Source organism: Silene latifolia, chromosome Y (genome assembly GCF_048544455.1).
Source record: "Silene latifolia isolate original U9 population chromosome Y, ASM4854445v1, whole genome shotgun sequence".
Classification (NCBI taxonomy): domain Eukaryota; kingdom Viridiplantae; phylum Streptophyta; class Magnoliopsida; order Caryophyllales; family Caryophyllaceae; genus Silene; species Silene latifolia.
Genome location: NC_133538.1, coordinates 471179966 through 471206667, shown reverse-complemented (window position 1 = coordinate 471206667; position 26702 = coordinate 471179966). Strand labels below are relative to the sequence as shown.

Here is a 26702-nt window from a genome sequence, read left to right as displayed (position 1 = left end):
TAAACCAAAAATCAGGCCACATGTTATGGTCACAGGACTCATCATGAAAACTGGTAAAGATTGCTAGAAAAGGCCAACAATAATAAAGATAATCAAAGCGAAAAATATCACTTGGAAATCTATTACCATACTCCAAGAACAACAAATGAAGCTCCTAATAATTGCTATAACAAAAGCTAGAAAAGGATCCAAAAGCTGAATTAAGAAATTCTGATTTGGAACAACAAGACAAACCACTGAAAAATCATCAAAAAAGACATGATTATCTACACTGATCAAAGTCTCAAGAAACCGTCTTGAAGCAAAAGCGAATTGAGAAATGTAGAAATCATCAAAGATGACACTAAACTCTACAACAAGCACAAAGAGGTAAATTTGAGTGTCAAACATTTATATGTTAACACCCTCGGAACTAAATTGATGGTCACCGAAAAAATTCTTCTTATCAGAGAACTCGGAAATTACCCTGCTCAAAGTATGACGGCAAAATCTAAACCAACAAGCAAATATAACTTGATAGGCACAGAACTCATTAGAAATCGTAAAGCTTTCTACAAAAGGCTAGCAGTACACAAGATTATTAAAGAGACCAATATCATCCTCAACAAAAAAACATCTTCTCCTTGAAAACTTGAGTATAGCTACAGATTACAAATTTGCCAAACACTGGAGGCAGCATAAGTTCCATAGAAGCATTAAAAAATGACATCTTGGTGTCGAGGATAAAATAAATATTCTTATATGAACAAATACTAACAAGAGAACTTTTGGCTTTGGGGGACCTAAAGCCAAAGTTTCTTTAATGTAGACAAATACTGATAACAGCTCTCCGGTTCTAAATTGGAGAGCAAATCGATGTCCACAAAAAAAGAAACTGAGGAATTAGGCCAAAAGACAGATTCCAAAAAAATGAAACCCTCAAAATCGGACAGTTCAATAGGATAGTGATAACTTACTTCAGACGGTGGTGACCTATTTGAAGATCTAGAGTCCAAACACAGAGACAAGTTTGTCTTCCAGAAGCGGTTTCTCGCCTCTTCTTCAACTATGAACAAAGATTCAGCAACAAAAACTAGGCATCGGAAATCACCAAGCCGTTATCGCCGTATCTCTGAGGCAAACTCCAAACAGCCATAGGAGTATAGATCTGAAAAGTTCTTAAGAAATTAAGGGGTATAGAAAAGGAGTCTCTTTTTCTTTTTTTGATTGTTCATCTGCTTTCAATCGTAGATGATTTAATTTTTCTTTGTTTCTTTGTTTCTTTTTTTTGGGATTTCTCATCTCTCTAGGTTTTTAGAGAGAGGTTCTAATCACTTTTTACTTTGGTTTCTTAGAAAGATTCCGAGTTGCAAAGGTTTTCTGGTAAAGGTAGGTAATAGGGTCCCACCCATGTTAATGTGTTATCTTCGTTAATTAATTCATGTTAAAGCACATCGCACACAAATACACAAGCTAATGTCTCTGTCTGTCTGATAGGTTTTTTTTTTTTTTTTTTTTTTTCAAGAAATCAAATGAAGAGATTATAATCTCATGCCTGCAGAAGCGCCATGTGCTAAACATTAAGGTTTCTAGCAATATATGAAAAACTTAGACAATGAAACGAAACATAAAGACCCTTGAGATCCTGCAGGATGCCTTTGATAACATGATTTACTCCCGCATATCCTGCAATCTGACATATTAACGGTAAACAGTCTGACACCACCTCCAGATGTAGACAGCCTTTCTCAACAGCCAACTGAATAACCGCCAATACGCCGAGAGCCTCCGCATGCAAAGCTGATTCTGCTGTAATCTTCGTGCTTCCGTGCTCAAGCATGGTCCCCTCTCCGTCATAAGCCCCACCCAATCCCGGCGGCCAGGCTCTTAGACCCTCATCTGTCTGATAAGTGAATACTGAGAGAATAAGAAGTAGAATTACATTTAATAATAGAGTTGACAAACAAAACAACAATTAAATTATTTGGGGTATTCTGCTCTCCAACTGCAATGTCGGCTTCATGTGATTTTACTCATTGTTGTCAGAATCGCGATTCGATCCAATGATTCTACGATTTTACGATCCAAAAATGCTTGACTGATCTTGGATCCTACGATTCTATCATAGTTGTAGAATCTTACGATCCTACTAATTTGAAAATTTCTAGAGATGAGATCATAATACGATCCTACGATTTTACGATCCTACGATCCGATTCCATAATAAAAAAAATTAATATATATTTTAATATAATGACGATGTAAAACCCAAATTTCGTGTAAGTTGTTCATATAATGATACTAAAATCATTAATTACCAATATTTTATGAATAAATATTAATAAATAAGTGTGTTGATTTTCAATTATATGTTTTTATCAAATTAAAAATTATATTTAGTGAGTTTGTAGAATCTTGCGATTCTACGATCCGATTCTACCGATTCGATCCTACCCTCCCCATCGATCCAAAGTAGAATCTCGATCCTGACAACATTGATTTTACTCACTCAATTCATGCTTCTTCCATTTCTCTCTATACATTACATTTCCTTTTCGCCCGACTGGCATTATTAACATGCATGCGGCATGCCGCACCCCTCATCACGTACCCACATACCCACATAGGACCCACGTCAACTACCATAATGTCAAATGTGAATACCACTAGAATATAATGGAATCTTGATTTACTCATCCCCTATATATATACTAAAAGAATAGGAAAAGCTTCAAATTTTCCCGCCTAAAGCACTTTTCTTATTTTGATAAAATCTCTTATTTACTTTCCTATTTTGATATAATTCCTTATTTAAAATTTGTCTCTAAGATTTTTATGATAAAAAATTCGTTCTTTTTATGCTAAATCGTACCTAAAAGATTTGCTAATAAAAAAATTTATAAACAATTTCATTAATTTTGTTTAAAAATACACACATTTCATGACATTACTCAATTTTTTAAATTAGTTTTATAGTTAATTTTTTAAAAATAAAACTCTATAAATACCGCGTATTCATTGCGCGAGATCTAAACTAGTTTCAATTAATCATTTTAATAAATGGGCCAGTCTAACCTCTTGGCAGCAAAGCTTGAAACTAGACCTCACATCAAGTAACCCACTTCCAATGCTACCTAATTCCGCTAATCGACCAACTTCAAACCGCACCATCTCATCATCTACAATCATTTTATGTCTCACAATTCTTTTATTTTCTACTCAATTTAACATACTGCCAAAAATGGATCTTCATTTCATATTCGTGTTACACGCCTTCAATCTCAACTCATCTCTCATCTCACCCGCTCCATCTGCATCGTGCTGCTGCTGCATGTTGTTACACTGTCGACATAACACTATATTTGAGCCATCCAATTCGTCTTTTACCTTTACACCAGCAGCAATAGTGCACCACAAATGACAACTGATTGTCAGTCACATTAAGTTTCAATTATCAGTAGCTAATACCACCATACCAAACCTTAGTCTCATGAGTCTAGCCGCAATAAAAATGGCACAGTAGTAATCTACTAGTAGACATTGCATCATCTAAACAGGAACCAGAAGTCTTCGTGAATGCAAAATCAGACAATAAATAACAGCTCAAGTGGCGACAAATTATGCAGGAGGTTTATTTAAACAACAGTGCAGTTGCAACAACTTAATGGGTAAAAATAGTCTCAAACACTATATAACATGTATTTAGACATTACAGGTATCTACCATGAATTTCTAGCAAACATAAATGATGGATGTACCTCAATGCAGCCAGATAATAAAACAGAAAACTCTCCCCTCAGGATCCAAAAAGCTGCACTAATGCGCAGAGGTGCTACATTCTGCAAAATAATCAGGAAAGCAAATATAAAAGACCGTCAACCAAAAAAGATAAAGCCTTCGTTCTAAAAGGTGCGAGGCACACTGGGATGACAACGGCCCATGGCAGCAAAGCGCAAGACTTGTAGACAAAAGGTACATTGTTTTTGCAAATAAATTTGTACTTTCAATTTTGGATTAAAGAGGGTGAATACATAAAGGCGTTAATGCTAGGGATAATGCGTCAAAGAGTAGAACATAGTATGAAATTACATAGTAGTGCGCATCGTTGCCTGCGCCTTATCTTCAATGCGCACTTAAGTCGCACGAAGGTGTTTCAGCTAGTCCCTGACTTAGCATTGGGCTTAAGCGCAGGCTTTTTTAAACTAAGAACAAAGCCACCATTAGTTAAGTTTATATCAAAGGACCTTTCACGGCCGCAAAGATCGCCCATATTTTCCCGTCTCCTCAGCTTCCCTCTCTGCTTTCCTCCTCAGTAACCTTGCTTCATTTTGTGCAACAGCATCTTCCTGGACCTGCTCCAGGACTTTATCAAAACCAGGAATCAATCGCTCCAGTCTGTTGTATACTTTAGTACTGAGGTGAAAGAAAATCTTGAACAGCCTCTGCATGATCAGAAATGAGACTAGAATCAGCTTCTACAACTTGAGATAATTTCCCCGAAATTCGAGTTGTGGTACATCAGTATCACTGAAGCTAAGGATGAGTCACAATGAGAAATGCTTCAAGGAATGCACCAAATGAATGGTAATTCACAATAAAAAGCAAGACAATTGGTTTATTGGGCCTTTTTGCTTTTATCCATCATGATCTAGACCCAACTAGAGTAATTAATTTTTGGCTCCATTAACGATTGAACCTATTAGCAGATGTAGTCATGTAGACTTTCATACAAGAATGATAACGATGATTAATAACGAGGACTTGTTGACACTTAACAGAGAAGCAGCAGTCCTGTTAAACCTAGGTTGCAGGACCTTTGAATCTCAAAGCTCCTCAAGAGATACTAAACACGTGTTAATCAAACAAAAGATATTGACAGTGATACAAAACTGATGCCAAATAAATACAAGAAACCCAGCAATAAACATTGACTAAAACACAGTTGACTCTTTTGGATAAATTTTTATGTTAGCTTCTAACTGCGAAAAAAAAGTGAAGAAGAATTATAAAAAATTACCATAACATCTTTGTTCCAGTGCCTTATGTACGGAGGGCCTGTCGTGTATGAGCCCAGGGGTTTCCGATACCATTCTCCTCCATATGTTAGTTGATCCATTGCTTGTTCAATACTCAAAACTTCCCACGGCCTCAAACCAGGGATGGCTTTGGCCAACTGCTGCCTGCCTCACAAATTATAAGCATTAGATCAGAACAATAAAATACAAAATCATGAAACAACTGCCAATGTTTTGGAACTTTTTAAGTTTTAACACATATGAAGGAAGATGCTACACATCGTAAGAGGCAAAGGCTCGCGTCTTAGGAATACGATGAACTAAAGCTCAATGACGCGTTAAATTGCCTATGCTTCTTAGAAATGATCTACATTTTGTGGTGCACAATTATCATTATGTGTCATCTCGAAAAAAAAAAAAACTCTTCATGGAGCCAGCGAGCGTTAAGGCTGTGTAGATATGACGGGTGAGTGTCTTTCAGGGGCATCGTGATAATGTATTAAGAGGCACGGAATGAGGTTAGTAAAACATCAACAACAATATCCGACCGACTCTAAAAGGCTCCTGACACATACGGGCAAGCACAGCCTAGGCTTGAGAAGGATGTTTGTAGTGGGCTTCTGGTGAGAAATTGCTATATCACAATGAGAGATATAGACAATGTAAATAATAATTTAAATCAAGCCAATATACTCCAAAGCTAGACAACAGTGAACCGTTAAGGTCTGGTTGGAGAAAGTTATGGATTTAAGATATAGCGGAACTTTAGAAGTCATGATTTGTTTACCATATTCTGAGAATATAATAGCCGACACAGAAAAGGCGATAACTAAATGAGTTTGCAAAATAATCATATTCACTAAATGGATGTAATACTCCCTCCTGTTCAACGTAATCTTCCCTATTTCATTATTCAGCTTATTCAGCTTTTCTTCCCTATTTCCTTTTGTATGTGGGGTTGTGTGTTTTGTGTGGTCCAAATGCAATTGCATGTGGGGTTGAGTGTTTTGTGTGGTCCAAATTCATTTCCTTAATCCAAGAGCCCAAATGAAAAGGGAAAATTACATTGAATAAAAGGGAGTAAGATTTAAGAATATAACAAACTGTACTTCCAAAGTTCAAACATAGAAACAGTTACAATTTGGTCAATAGTAATGTAACCGAGAACTTAGAAGACAATAAGAAAAATAACCTTAAATGTTTCGGTATAAACTTGTTCGGCATGTGGTCTTCTTCCAAAAGAGTAGTCAGCTCAGAACCACTAGCCCACAGGAACAGAGTATGGCTTGGAGCTCTAACTCCAGGCCAGATACCATCATTGGCCTTGAGTACAGCCAAATCACGATTCTTACTTTCTATAGCCTCCTCTTGCAATTGCTTATAGGTTTTCTTTTCGTGTCCCTTAAGTGGAACCCATGGATTCATTCCTTTCTGAAGCTTATGAAGAAATGCTGTAGCAGCTGCTCCGAGCTTGACTGAAAAGAGCAAACGTTGAGATCCGAGAGTAAGCAGAAAGCTCAAGAAAGAGCAATTATACCCATCTTAGAACATTTCTATTATGTCCATTAAAATTATATAGACAAAAAAATATTAGTGCCCGCCTTCCATTTAATTTCTATGTGCCTCCCCTCACAGTGATTTTTCTATTTACTTTTACGCGATCTCCAATGCACGTATGCAACATTTTGGGCATAGTTTTTGGTATCTAAATGTTTTTTATTTGTTTTTAATTAATTTTATGAAATATATTTGATAACAAATGTAAATACACTAGTATCATATCATAATCATATATATTTTGTAATAAATTTATGGTCAAAGTTGCAAAAAATGAAATAGGAAGATCATCGTGAACAGGAGGGAGTATATTATGGGTCAATGGCATTCAAACTAGCCAATATACAATATCATTCTTTAGCAGGAAGTCAGGAGGAACAGATCTACTAATTCTTTGATTCCAGTTAGTAAGAGGGATCTTGAACTTAAGAAGCCAAAAAAGTGTATCCTAAGCAATTGCAATAATCAGGTTCATTGATATTCCTGGTATAGTAGATACTATCACACATACAATCATAATCAATTCGATGGAATTCTTTGATCTTAAGGGATCTTCTATAATTTTGCACGTGAGGGGGTTATTTCTTGGTTTCGTCCGGTCATTAATAACTTGATTATTTTTAGATAATAGTAGATAGAAAGAACGCTCGTAAGGAGTCCTATTAAAACCAATAAATATAGGCCTGCCTGCCACCCACACCAGATTAAATACAGTTTTCCGAAAAAACCTGCTAGTGAAAGAAGACCGTCTAGGGATAAGAGACATAGCGCTAAAGAGAGTGCCAAAAAAGGATCTTTCGTGATGAGCTATTTTCTATAGGTTCACTAGTATGGTCGCCTTTGAAAAAAAGATGTGAACATCATGTGGTTTACACTTTACAGTCTAGCTGTTTCTGTCAATAGCCTTTCTTTTGCAAGTATCAGCCACCGTTTGTTTTTAACACTCTCTAGTAAGCCCGCACTTGGTGGTTATTGTTAGGACTCGGATAGTAATGTCAGAATGAGCCCAAGAATTTGCCTCACTATTTCAGGAATAAAATTCAAATTTTTGGCTTACAATTAAGTGTCGACTTGCTATATCATGTTGGAGCATCAGATACAGTGACATGGATAAGTGAGGAGTGAGGACACTAACATTGTAAGATTCTTGCCTACAATGAATATGGTGGCTACTCATTCTAGAAACTATATTACATTTCCTTAATTAACTAGCGTCCGAAGGTCATTAGCTATCTTGCACTAAGTACTATCTCTTGTGCCTTACATGCGTAAATTCTGTGTACACCTAACCAAAATGTGGTTCTTTTAGTGATTTTGCAGGAGTGAGAATGTCGTTATCAAGCTCTTAGTGACTAGGAGGGACGTGTTACTGTCATGCCTTGCACACCAGCAGCCCTAAAAGGACTAGAATCCCTAACATGACCATGGCTAATAAATTAGGTATACAATACTCTACTTTTACAAAAACCAACTCTCCAGTAAACGAATAGGTCCATTACATGCCCTTTAGGCATAACTTTTTCGTAGCAATTAACTTTATTGTGCTAGATGTGCATGAGGCTAAAGTTTGCGTTATTTTAGGGCAGTCATCCCACCATTCTTGACCATTACTGAGACACTTTTGATTTCAAGTAATGGAAGCTCACTATGAGAGCTAACTATGCGACATAATTTTTGCAATAGCATGTACTTCATCACCTATCTGTATTCTTTCCTCAACAACATCCTCCTTTCATCCCACAAAGAAAATGTAGTATTCTTTCCTTTGACAATATCCTCCCTTCTTCCCCCTCCATATGTTGGCTATCTACATGTTCAAAGTCATAATCCATTGGTGGACGGAAAGCTTAGTTCAGAACGAAACATTTCGAAGGCTTGTAGTGGAGTTGTTTAACGTGAATCTTCTAAATAATTATGAAGCTTTTTCCTTATGCAGAAGTCTCTCCAAGGAGCATTGATGTCAAAGTGCATCAAGTGACCTCACTGTCGTGAACTAGGATTTCAGAACCATTAGATAATAGGCTTATAATAATATTGATTTCAGGTATTACAAACGTATCCATTACATCAACAGCAACCTGCAATTATCATAACATAACCACAGAAACACAACTAAGTAACATAAGAAGAAGGAAGGAATAACAGACCTTCCCAAGTGGCAATTGCTGGCTCCAATCCATAAACCATGCCTATAGGCGCCCACTCATCCATGTCCTCTCCCCATATGAATGTATCAGTGTCGATGATGCCGGCACCCCATGCAGTCTTAAGCTGAATAAGCTCACATGGTCCTCTTGAACGGCCCAACCGATCCTTGTAGAACCAGCCACCAGTTTTCATTATGACTACATACAACATTCAGAATGTTGTTAAAAAGGGGCATGATGCAGAATAGTGGCTCCAGAATAAGATTTGACAACCATGGTCCTTAGGGGTGTAAATTAGAATAAATAGCTACATTATTTATTCATTCAACGTCATTCAAATGGTTATGATAACAATGCCCTATAACAATTTTTTTAACACAAACTCATTGTTTTATTTATAGTGTAAAAATAGGCACAAGGTCAATACAATACAAGAGGAAGGGAACATCAACATTACTAGAATAATCAACAAACTTCCACAATAAGAATAATTCAACACATTGACACCGTAGGAGCAGCAAGCAACAACTAACAATCATAATACCACTTCCCGAGCCGCTTATACCCAATAGCCTGAACAACATCAATAGGTTTACCAGGCGGAAATGGGTGCTGTTGAAACCCACACATCAAAAAAAAAAAAAAAAAACTGTCATGCAAAATCCCATAACTAAAGCATCACAAATCATGAATGCATATGAATGAGAAACGCTGATAAAACCCAAAACGAATTGTCCATTAACCAAATATCCTAATTAGTGAAATTCTGATGAAATTTTCCTGATATGCAGACTCGCAGCAACAGTTTCTAAACCTCACTGCTGTTAATCTACCAAAACTCTGTATTATTTCTCAAAGGCCCAGCACACATTCACCTTCGAGTCAATTAAATGACGAGTCTAGGATTCTTTGAAAAGCGTTAACCCTAGTTACACAGCTTACAAAGTTCCTCTGAAGTTGAAAGCAAAGTGCCACCTCTCTAGAATTTGGTATTAATTTACTCCATCCTCAAATAACTAGTACACTTTTGGTCATTCAGAAGTGGACATGCACATCATCTACCCACCCATAATTCTGATGATATAAGACCAATATGCCAGCGAGTGTTATTCACATCAAAACTCAAAGGTCATACAGGAATAGTGGGATGTGGGAGAAACAAACCCCCAATATAGCAAGTTAGGTTCCTGTCAAAAACCACAGCCAATAATACTAGGTTTGAAGCACTTTGGAGTTACCTAGTCTTCTGATGCACTCAATAAATAGATTAATCGTTTGTTTGAAGACCAAAAGAGGAGGGATAGAGAGGGGAGAGCGAAGGGAGGGGGAATCGAGAAAGAAGTTTTCTCTCCAAATTTTCTTATGTTGGAGGGGTTAAAATTACGCTTGTAGAAGGAATTATGGATCCCACTATTCTCCTCCTCTCCATATTCCTCCATCTAAACTTGCTAGCCAAACAAAGGATTATAACTAAAACAACAAATCAGGCAAATGTCTCTTCCAAATAACATGCTTATGTTTGTCAGCGGCCACATAACAGTAACACTGTTGAAACTACATCGACCTATTTAAGAACAATTACTAAAGCTACAAAACAACAAACACTCACTCATTCTACAATCGTATACAAGACAAAATAAAAAATCTTAACACCAACTAACTTATCACAATAACCAACTAACAAGCACATTCTGAGCAACACAACACAATGACACTACAGGAGGCAGGAGCGAGCAGCAAGCAAGCAACAACTCACAATCATAATAGCGCTTCTCGAGCCGCTTATACCCAATAGCCTGAGCAGCATCAATAGGCTTCCCAGGTGGATACGGACGCTGTCGAAACCCCCACAAACCAAAAAAGAACTGTCTTGCAAAATCCCAAAACTTATCATCAGATTCTCTCTTAGACTTAATAGTTTTCCTAACCATAGGTCTACCATCTAACCCACGAACATGAGGAACACTCTTCCAAAGCTTCTTATCCTCACTACGATAGGGTTTCTCGTTTTCCTTTAGTTCCATTTCATTAATCATATCAGCAATCTCTTCAGCCCTAATTAAGAATTCAACAACTGGGTTTTTCCTAAACTCTTCCCACCATCTTTTATTCTCTTCCAATTCTTCCTCAGTTGGGTTTTCTTTGGTCTCAAAGATTGGGTCTTCTTTTAAGAGTTTTTCAACTTGAGGGGTGTGTCTGACATCAGGACGATTCTCACATTCCCAGTAATATTGTTCCAACATTTGTTGGTAATTTGATGGGTTTTCTGAGGGTTTTTTAGGGGAGTTTGGGGAGAGGGAGAGGGATGAAAAGAGAGGTTTTGGAGATAGGGTTAGGGAGAAGAGATTTGGGAGTGAAATGGGGTGTGGTGGTTTTTCAAACCAGTTGAAGAAGTTAGATGTGAATGAACCTAAGTTGAAGGAAGCCATTGTTGTTGAGGTTTGTGTTGATTTTATTAGAGGTTTTGGGTATGGAGTTTGTGAAGAAGAAGCATAGTATTTGCAGTAGACACTCTATATCTGAGAGACTGAGACGGTGAGCAAGGTTTTAGGGTGCTACGGTGCTAGTGTAGTAACACTGTAACCTCCTTGAAAGGATATGTGGAGAATTGAGATCCATTTCATCATATTTTTGATAAAAAAAATTGAAAATGTTACCTATTCGTTCCGATGAATTATTTTCGTTTATTTCAGGTTTATTTTGCAGAAATAATCCGAATTATTGGTCATCTTCTCAAAATAATTCGAACTTTATTTTAACTCGCATTAAACCGAACTTCGGATGCTCTCTTCTCAAAACACTCTAGCTTAATTTTAACCGGCTGCCTCAGGTTAAGATGACATATTAATCAAAATACCCTTCTCCCCATTGGCTGCCTGCTCACATACTTCCTCACCCATTTCCACATCATGCTCCACCGCACATCACCACCGCCATACATACACCAAGCACCACCATAACCTCCTCACCTTTTTTTAAGGTAATCGTCATCACAGAAGAAGAAGACCTTGTCATAGTCATTATAATCAACGAAGGTATCGATACGGCGGAATTGAGCTTGGGAAATTCCTAATTAGTACTCCGTACATTATTAGATAGCACTTAGCACTTTGAAGATTCCTGGCACATGGCACTTTGGAGATGTTAGTACCTGGGTCAACAAAAGAACAAATTGGGGAATGGATTTTTGATTTCATAACTCTTCTCCCGTCATTTCTTTGTATCAACATATCTCTAAGTAGTAAGCACATAAATTGAATAACTTCTTTTTTTCCCCAATTTGATCTAAATGTAAGATTTACCAAAAACGATATAAATTTCAAAAATTAATCTTCACCAGCGACGTCGTCGGGAAATTTGGAGCCAGTAATAATTGGTCTTTGATGACTTTTTTTTCGCTGGCAAAGAAAACTGGTGAAGGGAGTATCATCTCCGGTAGTCCAGTCGTCCAGGTGGCCGACAGCTGCGACGGGTGATGGTGGTGCTAGTAGTGTTTAAACATGAGGGAGAGGAAGTTAGGGTGGTGGGTAAAATGAGGGAGAGTAGGTTCTGGGGTTGAAGAAGGTATGTTAAAAGGAAAGTGAAGAAGTTACTTGATATACCGGTAGTGAGTCATCTAGTATAATATGAGATTAGGAGGTTAGGAGGTTAGGAGGTCATTAGTATGTTTTATTGGGAGTTAATTTAAAGTTCGGATTATTTTGAGAAGGTGGTTAATAGTTTGGATTATTCCTATAAAATAACCCTTTATTTTAGGCATGACGAATAAGGTATAGTTAGTGGATATAATTTTTAAAATAGAAAAATAGGAAAATAAAACAATTTGTATGAGGAGAAAAGGTAGCTTGCACATACTTAAAACGAATACGCATAGAAATGATGGAGACACTTAAATAAACAAAATGCAAAGAATTGACCGGAATAAAGGGAATGCATTGTAACACCCCCATATACCAAGGTGACTTACCAAGTAAGGTTGAGGAAAAAATCCGATTATCCAAACTAATCCGATCCGAATTTTTGGATATCCGATTCGAAAGTTAAGTTTGGTTTGGATATCTGATCCGAAATCTTTGGTTTTAGTTTGGATATGGATATTAGAATTAAAACATTTGGATATCCGATCCGATCCGAAGCTATAGTTTTCTAGTATAATTTTGAGAAAATACAATTTTATTTGATACAACAACTTAATTAATGTATAAAATATTAGAGAAATATCTAAGTAATACTTAAATTTTATGTCGAGAACATTGGAGTAAGAATATTAAAGAAAATCATCATGTAAGACTATGAATATAATCGTGTTTCAAACTTAATTTTAAAGTAAATTCAAAAGTATGGATATCCGCATCCGATCCGATTATTTTGTGTACCACAACATTGGATATCCGAAACATTTTGTTTGGATATATCTAACTTCAAGATTTCTAATATGGATATTCAATCCAAACTAGCACTTTGGATCGGATACCCGATCCGTGCCCTGCCCTATTACCAAGGACCACCGTAACATATAACGGTGCTAACATCTCGGTTGCCCGAGGTAAGTATATCAATAGTGCCATCGAAGAACAATTATTAAGGTATAACGTTAACTGATTACATTGTCTCAAACTGTAAACCAAGTATAAAGAATGTAAATCAAAATACAACAAAACAAAGTATTTAAAACTCGTGACAGCGGAAGCTAAGACTCTAAGTGATGACATCCCATCCTCGTGCCCGCAGCTAATATGAAATCATCACCTGTCACAATCTGCTCACCATCCCCGAATGGATCACCATAATTTTATAAAACATAAACGAGGTCAGTTCACTGAATAATCAAGATAAGACAATCACAAAGAAAACAACCAAAGCAATCCAATCCAGCTGTATAACCATTCTCCCAACTCAATTAGTATCCAGTAACCGACTACACATCTAAGTGTGTAGCTCTGTCAGATTACCCATCGCAACAGGTAATCCTCACCGCCAGTGGGGGACCGCGGCCTTGCCCACCTAAGCCCCGCGCATCGCAACAAGCAATAACCCATGTCCATTAATATGCACACCCAGATCAGTACAACACATGTTCTACAAATCACTTACCATGACTATGTCAACCAATGCCTCCTCTAAAAGAAGATTACAAGTACTCCAACAACCTCTCACAACTATGCCCCATTAACAGAATATCACAATACCATGACAATCACGACCACATGCGCAACTCTCTTCCATATCATACACTACCCTCACTCCCAAGCCAAAACTAGTAAGAAACATCAATAAACAAAACAACCGTCTATATGTCCAACCGAAACTCACAGGAAGCAGCAGCAAACAAAACAACAATCTATATAACTGGTCTGCACTTTTGAAAACTCGTATCATAATCATCCCTCCTACTCCACCACAACCAATGACGGCATCGCAACACCGCCACCAACAGCTGCACCGCAACGCGAAAATACCTGCATCACAACACGAAGTACCGTGCCAGGATCACCACCCGAGGCACAACAGCCACATCGATAGTCATCGCAACTTACACAATTCTCATAAACACTTACTCAGTATAACTTTTCGGACAAGAAAACTACTCAAAACCGCTTTACTAGATCACAACGGAACATATTACACGGAATAAACAGATAAGAACCTCATGAATATCATCCATACCTTTTCACAGAATAAACATGTATCATAAATACACATGCAAGTTTAACTAGCCATGCCAGATCACTCAAATTATTACGTTTTGAATATCATTCCATTAGGTTACCGAACCCAACATATATTACAGAACATTCAGATAACAACTTTATAACTATCACTCCATACCACTTCTCGTGAGGTCAGAACCTCACACAAACATTTATACATATCATAGACCCGTAATCACATCTAACTAGTCAATCCTGATCACGTAAGTTACCACTTGATAAAGGTTACCTCTCGCCCGAGCTTAACTTGTATGCCCCTCATAACACATTCTCTCATTTGCATAACCATCACCTCCTGCCAAATATAACCATATCGCTAATACACAACTACTAGCAACCGTCTTCTATAACCACATCTTATACTCCCTCACAACCATACATATCAATCTGGTCTCCACAAAATCAACTTCTTTAGAATGGCTATCTTTCCTACTTATCATCATCTTTAACCACAAGTGACAACACCTCAACACTACCACCGTTCGTATATCAAACCTCTTACACTCATCCCTAAATATCACGGTTTTTTCCCATCTTCGGTTAGCATCCCAAATGACGAACATCAAACCCATAAACAAAATTTACCTGAACATTCATCCCAATTCTGTCTTTAATTGTATCGCCACCTAACTCACCACCAAAATCTCATATCGTGCAAATACTCTACCAACTTTTACTCCTCTTAATTCCTCGAAACTCATGGCTAACACGTTGTCCTGAAACTCCTATATAATCATTAACTCACATCCTCTCATGATGATATCACACATTTCCATGATTCCTTACTTTCATGTTTCTTAACTCCGGTCAACGTTCTCTTAGTTTACTCCCCTCATTCTTTTCCTTTTACACTCGACAAAATCAATTATTAGTTCATCTCCTTACTCCTTGTACCTAACTCTCTGGTAATCCGGTTACCTTTTCGTTGCTCCAAAACTCAATTTCATTACTTCATATCGGTACCTTCTCACTCTTTCTTACCATAGGTCTTCTCTCATCATTCTACTCACTCACACCTACCACTAATCAATTCACAAAATCATCGTTTACTGAGCAACTCACACCTTTTTTTTTTAATCTTAGATACCAAAACTCATCTCATACCATTAACTGCCCAAGTAAATCACACACTAGTTTCACCTCTCAATAAACCAAATTCCCAAACTGAATCTCTTTCTACAAATCCACATCACGACATGTCTCCATCTAAGTTCACTATATAGCACTCTCCTCCATCCCTCTACAACGACCTTTCATTACATATATTCTTAACCAACACAATCTAACCATCTCCCTCCATAATTCCTTACACATCTCAAGTTGCTACTATCCACATCCTTCCTTTCAATTTTTTCACTCACGTTCCGTAGACTTACATCACCCCCTCACCCATATTCACTTACTGTCACATTACTCAACACACCATCATATCACTCACCATATCTCACAAAACATGATCCATGCCTCAATAAGCTTATTAACCTCCCTTTTCTTTTCCCACTATTCATCACAACCACATATAACTCATGTCCTCCCCACCAAACTCATACCCATCATAAGGTGCTTCTCTTACATCATAAGATTGGGTAACTTACGCATCAAAACCAACACATATGTAAAACAATGCATAAAGAAGCAAAGGAACTCCCTTCAATTAAATAAGATATGCGACGAGGTAAAAATATAAGCATATGACCCAAAACAGGGGTCATTAGATCGAGTACAGCCTACTCGATCGAGTAGGCGAAGGCCAGAAGCACGTATAACAAATTACCAGGGCTACTCGATCGAGTAATGGGTACTCGATCGAGTAACAAGAGGTGCACTCGATCGAGTAAGGACCACTCGATCGAGTACCCTACGCATTTCTCAGCACTGTCCAATTTTCGTAAAACGGTCATATCTCACTCGTTTCTTGGTCATTTTGAGCATGTGACCTATCTTAGAATCGTAAAAGAACAAGCTATCACCTCCAATTGGAATCACATCAAAATCATATATACATTTCAAGTTATAACAGTTTAAAGACAACTTCGCTGTGATCGGACAACATAACTATTTGATTTTCCCTTTCAAACAATTTAAATATCAACAAAGTAGACATAAACAACTCAATACTCATAAAACCAGTATTCCTAATCACATGTTACTATCTTCAAAAGCCAAGCAATAACATCCATCATGCACATATATTATTTAACTTGTCAATCATGTATTACCCACATGCTTTTATTCTATAACTTTACGTATAATAATAACATAATATACGACATAAAATCCCCTATTCACATGTTACTAACATAGAAAAAGTAGAAAATCCACTTCCATCACATAAACATGTTCTCCACATAAATTTCATATTCTCATGCAATTCCTTACTTCATCTTTTCAAACCAATTCATAGATAATATTCATACATGTATTCATACAATTTATTCATCCAATCATATGTATATAAACAATAGTAACTAGTAGCGATCTCAACCACAATTTATGTTATCATAAACAATTACCTTCATCTTTTCCACCACACCTCCATTCAGCCACATAACACCCATCCATCCAACATATGCATATGAAACAATAATAAACAAATATATAGCTTTATTATATAACTTTACGCAACCAAAATCATGTATAATCATATCACATTCCCCTAATCTCAGGTCACTAAGATTGCCATATTATAAATCAGTTCCACCATACAACATGATCATCCACAATATATTACTATATACATCTTCTTCACCTTTTCCACCATATTCACCAATCCACCACAATCATTCATCCAACATTGCTATACAACATATCATCCAACATACGCAACAGAATATTAGTAAACACACAGCGATCCCATGACACCCCGTAGTGACTGGTTCAAAGTTGTAGGGCGAGTTTGCGACTTTAGGACGTCTCCCAAGTCATTGCATTAGCTCCTATCAACTCCTACCCGGATTCATTTTATTTTGACTCTCTAGATTCATTGGGTTCATTGGTTACAGGTTCCAAAATCGTCGCTCTGATACCACTTTGTAACACCCCATACTCCAAGTGCCTTACCAGGACCACCTAAAGCATGAGAATGCTACCATCTCGGTTACCCGAGGCAATGAATATCAAATAGACCATAAAAGAACGTACTTTAATAGAATAGTTTAAGTGAATACATCAAAACCCAAAACTGTAAAGTATGATACAACCGTTCCAAAACCAAAACTAACTAATGTAAATACAATGTTCGACATAACAGAAGACTTCTAATAGACTCGTGGTGACATATGCCCAGCTATCCCTTGCGCATCCAAAGTATACCTGCTAGACAACTGCTCACCACCCCCGAATGGATCACCACAGTTTTTAAAACATTTAAACGGGGCCAGTTACTGCATAAACAATATAAGATAAATAACAGATACACAATCACAATCTCCAACACCGTCACATCACCAATCATCTGACTACACACTAAAGTGTGTAGCCCTATCAGAATATCCATCGCAACAGATATTCCTCACCGCCAGTGGGGGACCGCAACCGTTCCCACCTAAGCCTCGCTCATCTCCATTGAGCGAATAACCCATGTTCCTTAATGTGCACATTCCCTTCTGTGGCGGATTCCACAGAGGGCGAATCAAGGGCGTGAAGCCACTCCCGTAAGTGACTCCACTCAGCCGAGGACGCACCTCGCAAACCACAGACAGTTATACAACCAACAACATTATACTATCAACAATCACCAACTCCAAATCCAACAACGATATGATATACAACAACCACACTATACAATCACAATATCAATTTAAAACAATGCCAATACCAATTACGATATAATCATCATGCCAATCAACCAATCAACCATCTTATAATCATTTATACAATAACTGAGTAGGGAAACCCTACCTGGGAAAGCAATCACCAAGATCGTCACAATCAGCTAATCAAAATCGTTCTTTAATGAAATCACCTCCTATAAACACACAATCACACAATCACAATCTAACATCAACAATACTCCCCAAAACCCCAAAATTACCCAATTAGGGTTTCACCTAAAAACAATGAAACGATATAAAAATCACACTAGAAGCTTACCCACAATACGATGGTCTCAACGGCGTAAAGAACACAACGATCCGACGATTCTACCCCTTAGGATTTGCTAATAACGCGATGAATGAAAGCTACATAACTTCTCTTTCTCTTGAAAGGTTTTAGAAAAGGTGAAAAGTGATTAAAAAGAATGACAGAGTCCTTTTATACTAATCACGCGTTATTAACAAAACCCGGCTAAAATAACCCGTAAGACTCACTTACTCGAGCGAGTAAGTAACTTACTCGATCGAGTGCCCCCTTACTCGATCGAGTGCCCAACATACTCGATCAAGTACCCATCAGGTAGCCTACTATTTTGTATAAAAATATACTTACTCGACAGAGTAAGCCCCACTCGATAGAGTACCCATAAACATAGAAAACCGTAGTATTACAACAACCACCAATCCAACAACCAAGAAAGACAATTCCAACAATAATACCAATACATCAATCAATCGATCTTAAATGAATTAAACATGCAATTGAGTAAGGAAACTGTAACACCCCCATACTCCAAGTGCCTTACCAGGACCACTTAAGCCATGGAAGTGCTACCATCTCGGTTACCCGAGGCAATGATAATCATAAGACAATAAAGAAACGTACTTTAAAAGTAAATATAGTTTAAGCGATTACATGTCTCAAGCCAAAACTGTTAAATGAAATACAATCAAACCAATACTGTCTACTAATAAAACTGAACAACTAAAGGACATCGTCTGACACAGCGGAAGACTCTTCTAACTGCAAGTGATGACTCATCCCAGCTAGCCCAAATGCATCGTATCAAACCTGCTCAACAAATGCTCACCATCCCCGAATGGATCACCACAGTTTTTAAAACATTTAAACGGGGTCAGTACTAATTACACAATACAAATCACGATAAAACAAATGCCAAACAGTTCAATTGTCACATCAAACCCCAGTCTCCATAATCAATCTCCACACAACTGACTACACACTAAAGCGTGCAGCCCTGCTAGATTATCCATCGCAACAGATACTCCACACCGCCAGTGGGGGACCGCAACTGTTCCCACCTAAGCCCCGCTCATCTCATCCGAGCGATAAACCCATGTTCATTAATGTGCACATCCCTTCTGTGGCGGGTTTCACAGAAGGAGAATCAAGGGCGTGAAGCCACTCCCACAAGTGACTCCACTCGGCCCGGGGACGCACCCAAAGATCACGCGACAGTTAAACAAGAATCACAACACAACCTCAACAACCGTCCGAAACATTCAACAAGATAATATCACAACCGTCTCAAAAACAATCAACAATACAATATCTCAACCGTCAAAACAATCAACAATTACTATCTACAAAGACAATCACTACACACATCATGTAACTAATAATCGAGTAGGGAAACCCTACCGGAATGTAATCACTATTCGAGACGATCTAGCAAAATTGTCTCAAAATCTTTCTTCTATGAACCCTCCTCCTATACACATATTCATACAATCACTACCACAACAATATAATCATAAAACCCCAATCCCAAAATTAGGGTTTAAACAACCTTAACCAAATGCTATAAAAATGGTACGTACGACTTACCCTTGACGCAAGGATCACAATGATATAAAGAACGATGAAATCCGACCTCTCTAGCTCCGGGATTTGCCAATAATGCGAATAGGAAGAACAACGTAGTTTGCAATCTCTTTTGAGTGTATTAGGTTTATAAAAAGTTTTTATGAAAGATGACGGTGTAATATAAATACTAATTCGCATTATTAACAAAACCCGTCGAGATATAACCCGTTAACCGACTTACTCGATCGAGTAACTAACATACTCGATCGAGTGCCACTTACTCGATCGAGTACCAAGGCTACTCGATCGAGTACCCTACAGGCCGAACACTGTTTCGTAAATCAAAACATGCTTACTCGACAGAGTAAGCCCCACTCGATAGAGTACCCAGAGACTCATAAAACCGTAGTATTACAGTCTTCCCTCCTTAAAAGAACTTCGTCCCCGAAGTTCAACCCATACTCAAAACAAACACACAAACTCGACCAAGGCACAATAACATAGCTAAGAACTCAAACGAAAACCCAACCTATAAAACATGAACTCTCAACACCAACTCCACCAACTACGTCTACCTCCACAGCATGACTCACGATATCGTATCCACCATATTATAGCCTCTCTCGACACTAACTCCATAAACTAGCAACTACCATCCACAAACGCTGCTAGCTCCGTTTCACTAACATATTATCCACCAGCAAATCCAAAACCAAGACACTCATAAACATCAAACGGAATGTTACATTCTACCACCCTTAAAAGGAACTTTGTCCTCGAAGTTTACTCACACTCATAACATCATCATCCAACTGTCAACACTATTGAAATATTCTCCCATTCCTAAACATCGAACTACTACAAGCACGGTCATGACCTTTAATAAAATCAATCAAAACAAATATCCATTCTTTATGCTACACCAACACTCTACTTCCAATTATACTACCATATGCACAACCATCAAAATCTCTTTTATCGCATCCTACTCCTCTTAAGATAAATGTTACGTCCTCGTAACTCACTAATACTAAATCCTTAGCTATATCATCTCATTATCCTCATCACCACCACATGTCAAAGATAACCGCCTATAACCTCATTTCTATAACCATTCCTATTTTCAAGGCTCTCTTACTTAAACAGTTCTCATACTTCAATTCACTCGTCACGCCACCTAACCTATACCTCAAAATCTTTAGCGTAACCAAAACTTCAATTGTTCCCTATTACTGCCAAAACGACATAATCCTCTATAGCTGCACCTATCTCCATACTCATAACTCACGATCCACAATTATTACATACACTCACACTAGATCCTCAAGTTCTTTTCTTTCTTTACCGCAAAACTCATACATAACTTAACATGACACTAATTCCCAACACCCTACACTCACTGTCTCAACGAAAGATTATGAACCACCTGCAACTTTCAGATCATTACCACACATGTTCTACGAATCACTTGCCATGACTATGTGCACCGATGCCTCATCTACAACAAGATCAAATGTACTGTAACAACTTCTAACAACTGTGTCCCATCAACAGAATAACATTATACCATGACAACAACGAAAACATATACAACTCTCTTTCATATCATACTCTACCCTCATTCCCAAACTTAACTGGTAAGAAACATCAATAAACAAAACAACTGTCTATCTGTACAAACTGAAACTCACAGGAAGCAACATCAAACAAAACAACAATTTATGTATAACTGGTATGTACTTTCGAAACTCGAATCATAATCATCCCGCCTACTCCACCACAACCGGTGACGGCATCGCAACACCGTCACCAACAGCCACACCGCAGTGCGAAAATACCCGCATCACAACACTAAGTACCGTGCCCGGATCACCACCTGAGGCACCAGAACCACACCGATAGACATCGCAACATACACAATCCCATAAACACTGACTCAGAAATAACTTCTCGGATAAGAAAACTTACTTAAATCCACTTTACTAAATCACAACGCAACATATTATATGAATAAACGGATAAGCACCTCATGACCCCATCATCCCTACCATTTCACGGAATACACATTTATTATAAATACACATACAGTTATAACTAACCATGCCAGATCAATCAAATATTACCATTTTTTTTATCAATCAATCAGGTTACTGTAGATACCCAGTATCTGCTGAGACTCCAACAAACACCCGATGATTATCGGACTACAACATGTTTTGGAATCGCGGCGTTTGATCGACAGTTTGTGTACAACTTTACGTCAGAAAACTTAAAACGATTTCGAAAATAAAACATCTCAAAACATTTCAAAAATCCCTGGAGTGTTTAATGCACGGCGACGGGGTCGCAATGACACTAACTAGATTCAAAACCGACACCGGACCAAAAACCGACTCAAAAATTCAAATCCCGACTCCAACAACGAGTCAAACCGAGTCAACCACAAAAAAACAAACATTTCAAACCTTATACCTTAAGTTTTTCCGGATTCATGTTGGTCAATTACCAAACATGTGACTACAAAACCTAGGATAGAACAAATCATGATTGCGTTTGTTGTGAAAGTGACAACACAGCTCGAAGACCCGCGACGTGGCTCGCGCCTCTTTGAGCAGCCCATGTGGCCACGTCGCTCAAAACTCACACAACCACTCATTCTCCTATAAATACCCCTCAAATGCCACCCATTTGAGAGTTACGCGAGTGTCCGCCCCCTCTTTTCTCCCTTAAAATTCTCGACTCGACTTCTTAAGTCACAACCCGACGCGTATTTACGACCTACCGATCGTAAACACGAGCCTTACACATTGTTTGGTACCGTCATCGTGCATTAAACCACTTGACCGACCATTTCGACCACTACACCATCACTAAACTTTTAAAACACTCTTTTTACTTACCTAAACGGTTTTAAACCGAGTTTTTTCCGATCAAACGAGTTGTTACACTTACGTCGGTCACTCGCCATAACCAAACATGTAAGTTTGAGGGTGTAAAAATCCTCTTTTATTATGTTTTCATTTGCTTCATGACTCAAACATGCTAAAACATGCATAACATGAACCAAAACATGGAATAAACGAGCCAAAACGATTTTTGGTGCGAGGCGAAAGCCCCTTAGGTCGCCAAATGGCTCGCGCCTAAATGGGGTATTCAGACCAGAAATCAACCGTGTTTGTTCTCGTCATTTCCCTTAATCCATTTTTCATATTTGTAATCGGTTTTCACCATTTCAAATATTTTCGAACCCTTTTCATTTTATTTCACATGTTTTAACCATAAAACATTTTTCACCCTTGGTTCCTCATACCATGACGGTTAAATCCGTGTTTCGGTGATAATATTTGGTTAATGACATTTAGAAGGTATTTTAAAGCCTTTTATTTCATTTCTTTACATTTTCAAACCGACATATTAGTCACCAACACAAAGTCATCCTTGGTTCTACATACCATGCCGGATTTTAACCCGGATACGATGATGAGTACCGACTAATTACATTCAAATGGACTTAAAACAATTAGTCCATCATCATTTTCAAAACTATTCATGTCAAGTTTGTCAAATCGAACCCGACACCGAATATTATCAAAACAATGATGATTATTCGAGTCTAGTTCTTCAAATCAACAAATGCGGTCTAAACGACCCCTTCAAATCAAACCGGGTTCGAATACCCATTTTCAACACGTTTTATAACGATTTCTAAATGGTCAGAACACGGCACATAAACCGTGGGCTAACCCGCGCCTAAATAGGCTCTCCATTTCTCATTTTCAAAACCAGAGGGAGGCCCCTTACACCGCCGGCTGGCTCGCGCCTCATATAGCCGTCCTGGTACAGGGCTGTTCCCTTCCAAAGATTAGTCTAGGACGATCCCGACTCCGGTTAACCCGAATATAGGACGGATCAGATGACTATTTGATTATCCAAAACCATATTTGCAAAATGCCTTACTAAGACAAATGGATCATGTTATGCACCATAAACCTAATACGGTAAATGGATGTTTAATTTCTGTCTTGCATGCAAATCAATCATTAATCCAACTCGACATCTTATACTTGATACTTGGATTAAATCAACCGACTTAGAAAGCTCTCACATGTTAGGTTTAAATCATTGGATGCGCATTCATGCATTTAAACCGTTTTATCAACTTTTGCATTCAACCAACCATGATCGATCAGTAGAGGCCGCTAAACGCGGGCGGGATTGGGTGTCTGATTAAAGGGCTTCCCAATACGTACCTTCACCTCTTACTCAGAAACTTTGGATAGTGGACGCCCTTATCCAGGGCGTACGAGAGTCATTCTAGAGATAGGATGCTAAAGAGGGACGATTTCCTTATCTTTAGTACCTATGTCAAACGCTGCTTTGTGCTTCGATTTGACCGAGGTATAAAGTGGAATTCGAACGGGTTCCAGGCATCCCACAAATGTTTGGTGGTGACTCCGAACATCTCTAATCGTTTCGAGACCCTTACCTAGACGAAACCGACCGATCTAAAATGATCCGGTCGAAAGCATTTTTACGCCGCCGAGCGTGGCTTTCAAAAAGAGACCGCTGTATGTCCACGGATCGAAGTGGGCTTGCAGGTGGGCCGTGTCCACAGATTGGCGACTCCGCTGGGGAGAACTAGGACACTTACGTCTTTGTGATCCCTAGATAGTGAGACTCGAACGAGGTCTTGGTTGGAATGCATTAATTGATATTACGGTCACGGTCGGGTTTCGTTGTCCGGACCCACAACCTAACCCTTTTCGACCAATTGGCTCGTTTCGTCGGCGTGAGTTTTCTCATCCTCGCGTTTCGAATCCCGATTGAGTCAAGCATACCGTTGACGTCACACATTTCTGTTTCGTCAAAGAGCTTTCATCACTTTCGAGCACGAGGCTAGGGCACCCTCCTTACACATTTTGTTTGGATTGGTATCCCTCTCGCAAATCGGGATTTGATTGCTTGGTGTGTAACCCACCCTTCTAAGCCAAAACCCGTGTCAGCATAATGCATAATATAATGAAACTGTGAGTGCTTATGTGCTATATGATCATAAGTCCTTCCGTGTCATTTTCAAACTTTCAAAAACACCCTTTTCGCGCCGTTATAATGGCCATTTCAAACCTCGGTCTTTTGCCGACCGATGCACGCCTTTCTAGGCCGTCGTAATGATGATTTTCAAACCCGGTTTTGTATAACCATTTCAACATGCCTTTCTAGGCCGTCGTAATGATGATTTTCAAACCCGGTTTTGTATAACCATTTCAACACGCCTTTCTAGGCCGTCGTAATGACGATTTTCAAACCCGGTTTTGTATAACCATTTCAACACGCCTTTCTAGGCCGTCGTAATGACGATTTTCAAACCCGGTTTTGTATAACCATTTCAACACGCCTTTCTAGGCCGTCGTAATGACGATTTTCAAACCCGGTTTTGTATAACCATTTCAACACGCCTTTCTTGGCCGTCGTAATGACGATTTTAAAACCCGGTTTTGTATAACCATTTCAACACGCCTTTCTAGGTCGTCGTAATGACGATTTTCAAACCCGGTTTTGTATAACCATTTTAAATCACCTTTTTACGCCGTTATAATCGCCGCGTCTAGACACGGATTTTAACCCGTTTCGCGCCGACAATGGCTTTCTTTCAAAACCCGGGAAAGGCACACACCCTTTTCTCGGAACACTTTCGGGATCCCGAGGACCATGCACCGTCCCCGAGACGTCTTCAAACATTTCAAACTCGATTTTCAAAACATACAATTTTGAATTTCAAAAAACCGTCTTGGGAAACAATGCACTGTTTCCCGAGCCGACGCAAACTCAAATCGTCTTTTGCAAATAAACTTAAGACAACCCTTTTAACTGATCGACTTGCGGAGATCTCTATCTTCGGAAGCCGTCCATTTAAGCGACAAATGAATCTTTTTGAAAATTTCTATTTTCAAAAATTTAAGTCCACCATTCTAATTCCGCCTCGTGTCTATCGAGTCAAAGCAAACGTACTTATGGGTTTTTACTTATGAGTCGTCTCACCACGAGACCCGTCCAATGGCGTCGCGCCATCATGATTGGACTCGTGTCAAAGGTTCGGTCAAACACCGTCACGTCATAAATCGAGTCAGCACCGAGGGACCACACACGGCCGCCCCGTCTTGTTGAGTCTGTCTTTATCTCGTCCTCTGTGTTGTCTGCGTTCAGTCTTGGAACCGTGTCGGATTGAGTTGTAATCTGAGCCGTTTTTCTGCCTCAGAGCCATGGCCCCGTCTTCAGCTTCATCCAACAACAACAATGATAACAATAGAGATGTCACAACTGATCAGCTAACCAGCCTGCTTACCGCTCTTAAGGTCACCCTAGATTGCGTCGAGACCCGTATCGACGCCCTAGAGAACAAGAAAGCTGGGGAACACAATACCCCACCTCTGACTGAAACTGAGAAGAGACTGAAACTCTTGGAGGAAGAGCTCCTAGCCCGGGGTAACAACATCCATCTTGAGAACAACCGAAGGTTCGAGCCTGTCAGGGACCAGTTACCTGACAACTTCACCCTGACTGACGTACCTAAGTTCAAGGGAGTGGAGGACCCACTCAACCATATCCGTGCTTTCAAGGACTACATGGCCATTAAGGGGGTCAAACATGAG

The 26702-nt window shown here is 38.7% G+C and overlaps 1 protein-coding gene across 3 annotated transcripts; it reads right to left on the bottom strand.

Annotated features, from left to right (window-relative positions):
- Positions 1–577: 577 nt before the first annotated feature.
- On the bottom strand, positions 578–11357 carry LOC141633511 (protein TIC 56, chloroplastic-like). Of its 3 annotated transcripts, none has more exons than XR_012538306.1 (7): positions 10455–11357; positions 8699–8896; positions 6187–6469; positions 4997–5159; positions 4224–4421; positions 3738–3818; positions 578–1896 (listed from the first exon to the last, which is right to left on the bottom strand). XR_012538306.1 is itself a non-coding variant. In XM_074445969.1 (6 exons), exons 1-5 carry the CDS (start codon positions 11125–11127, stop codon positions 4227–4229), a joined length of 1512 nt encoding a protein of 503 aa, XP_074302070.1. In that variant the 5' UTR covers positions 11128–11357; the 3' UTR covers positions 3555–3818; positions 4224–4226. The 3 variants fall into 3 exon arrangements, 1 of the variants encoding a protein (XP_074302070.1); XR_012538307.1 differs by having other exon boundaries at positions 578–1882; XM_074445969.1 differs by lacking the exon at positions 578–1896 and having other exon boundaries at positions 3555–3818.
- Positions 11358–26702: the final 15345 nt, after the last annotated feature.

Excerpts from the sequence above, each read along its gene's own strand:
- LOC141633511 (XM_074445969.1), bottom strand. The coding sequence starts at position 11,127 with ATGGCTTCCTTCAACTTAGGTTCATTCACATCTAACTTCTTCAACTGG. Across the intron at positions 6,470-8,698 it reads AGCAATTGCCACTTGGGAAG|TCAAGCTCGGAGCAGCTGCT; the intron begins GTCTGTTATTCC and ends TGCTCTTTTCAG. Across the intron at positions 5,160-6,186 it reads TTTATACCGAAACATTTAAG|GCAGCAGTTGGCCAAAGCCA; the intron begins GTTATTTTTCTT and ends TTTGTGAGGCAG.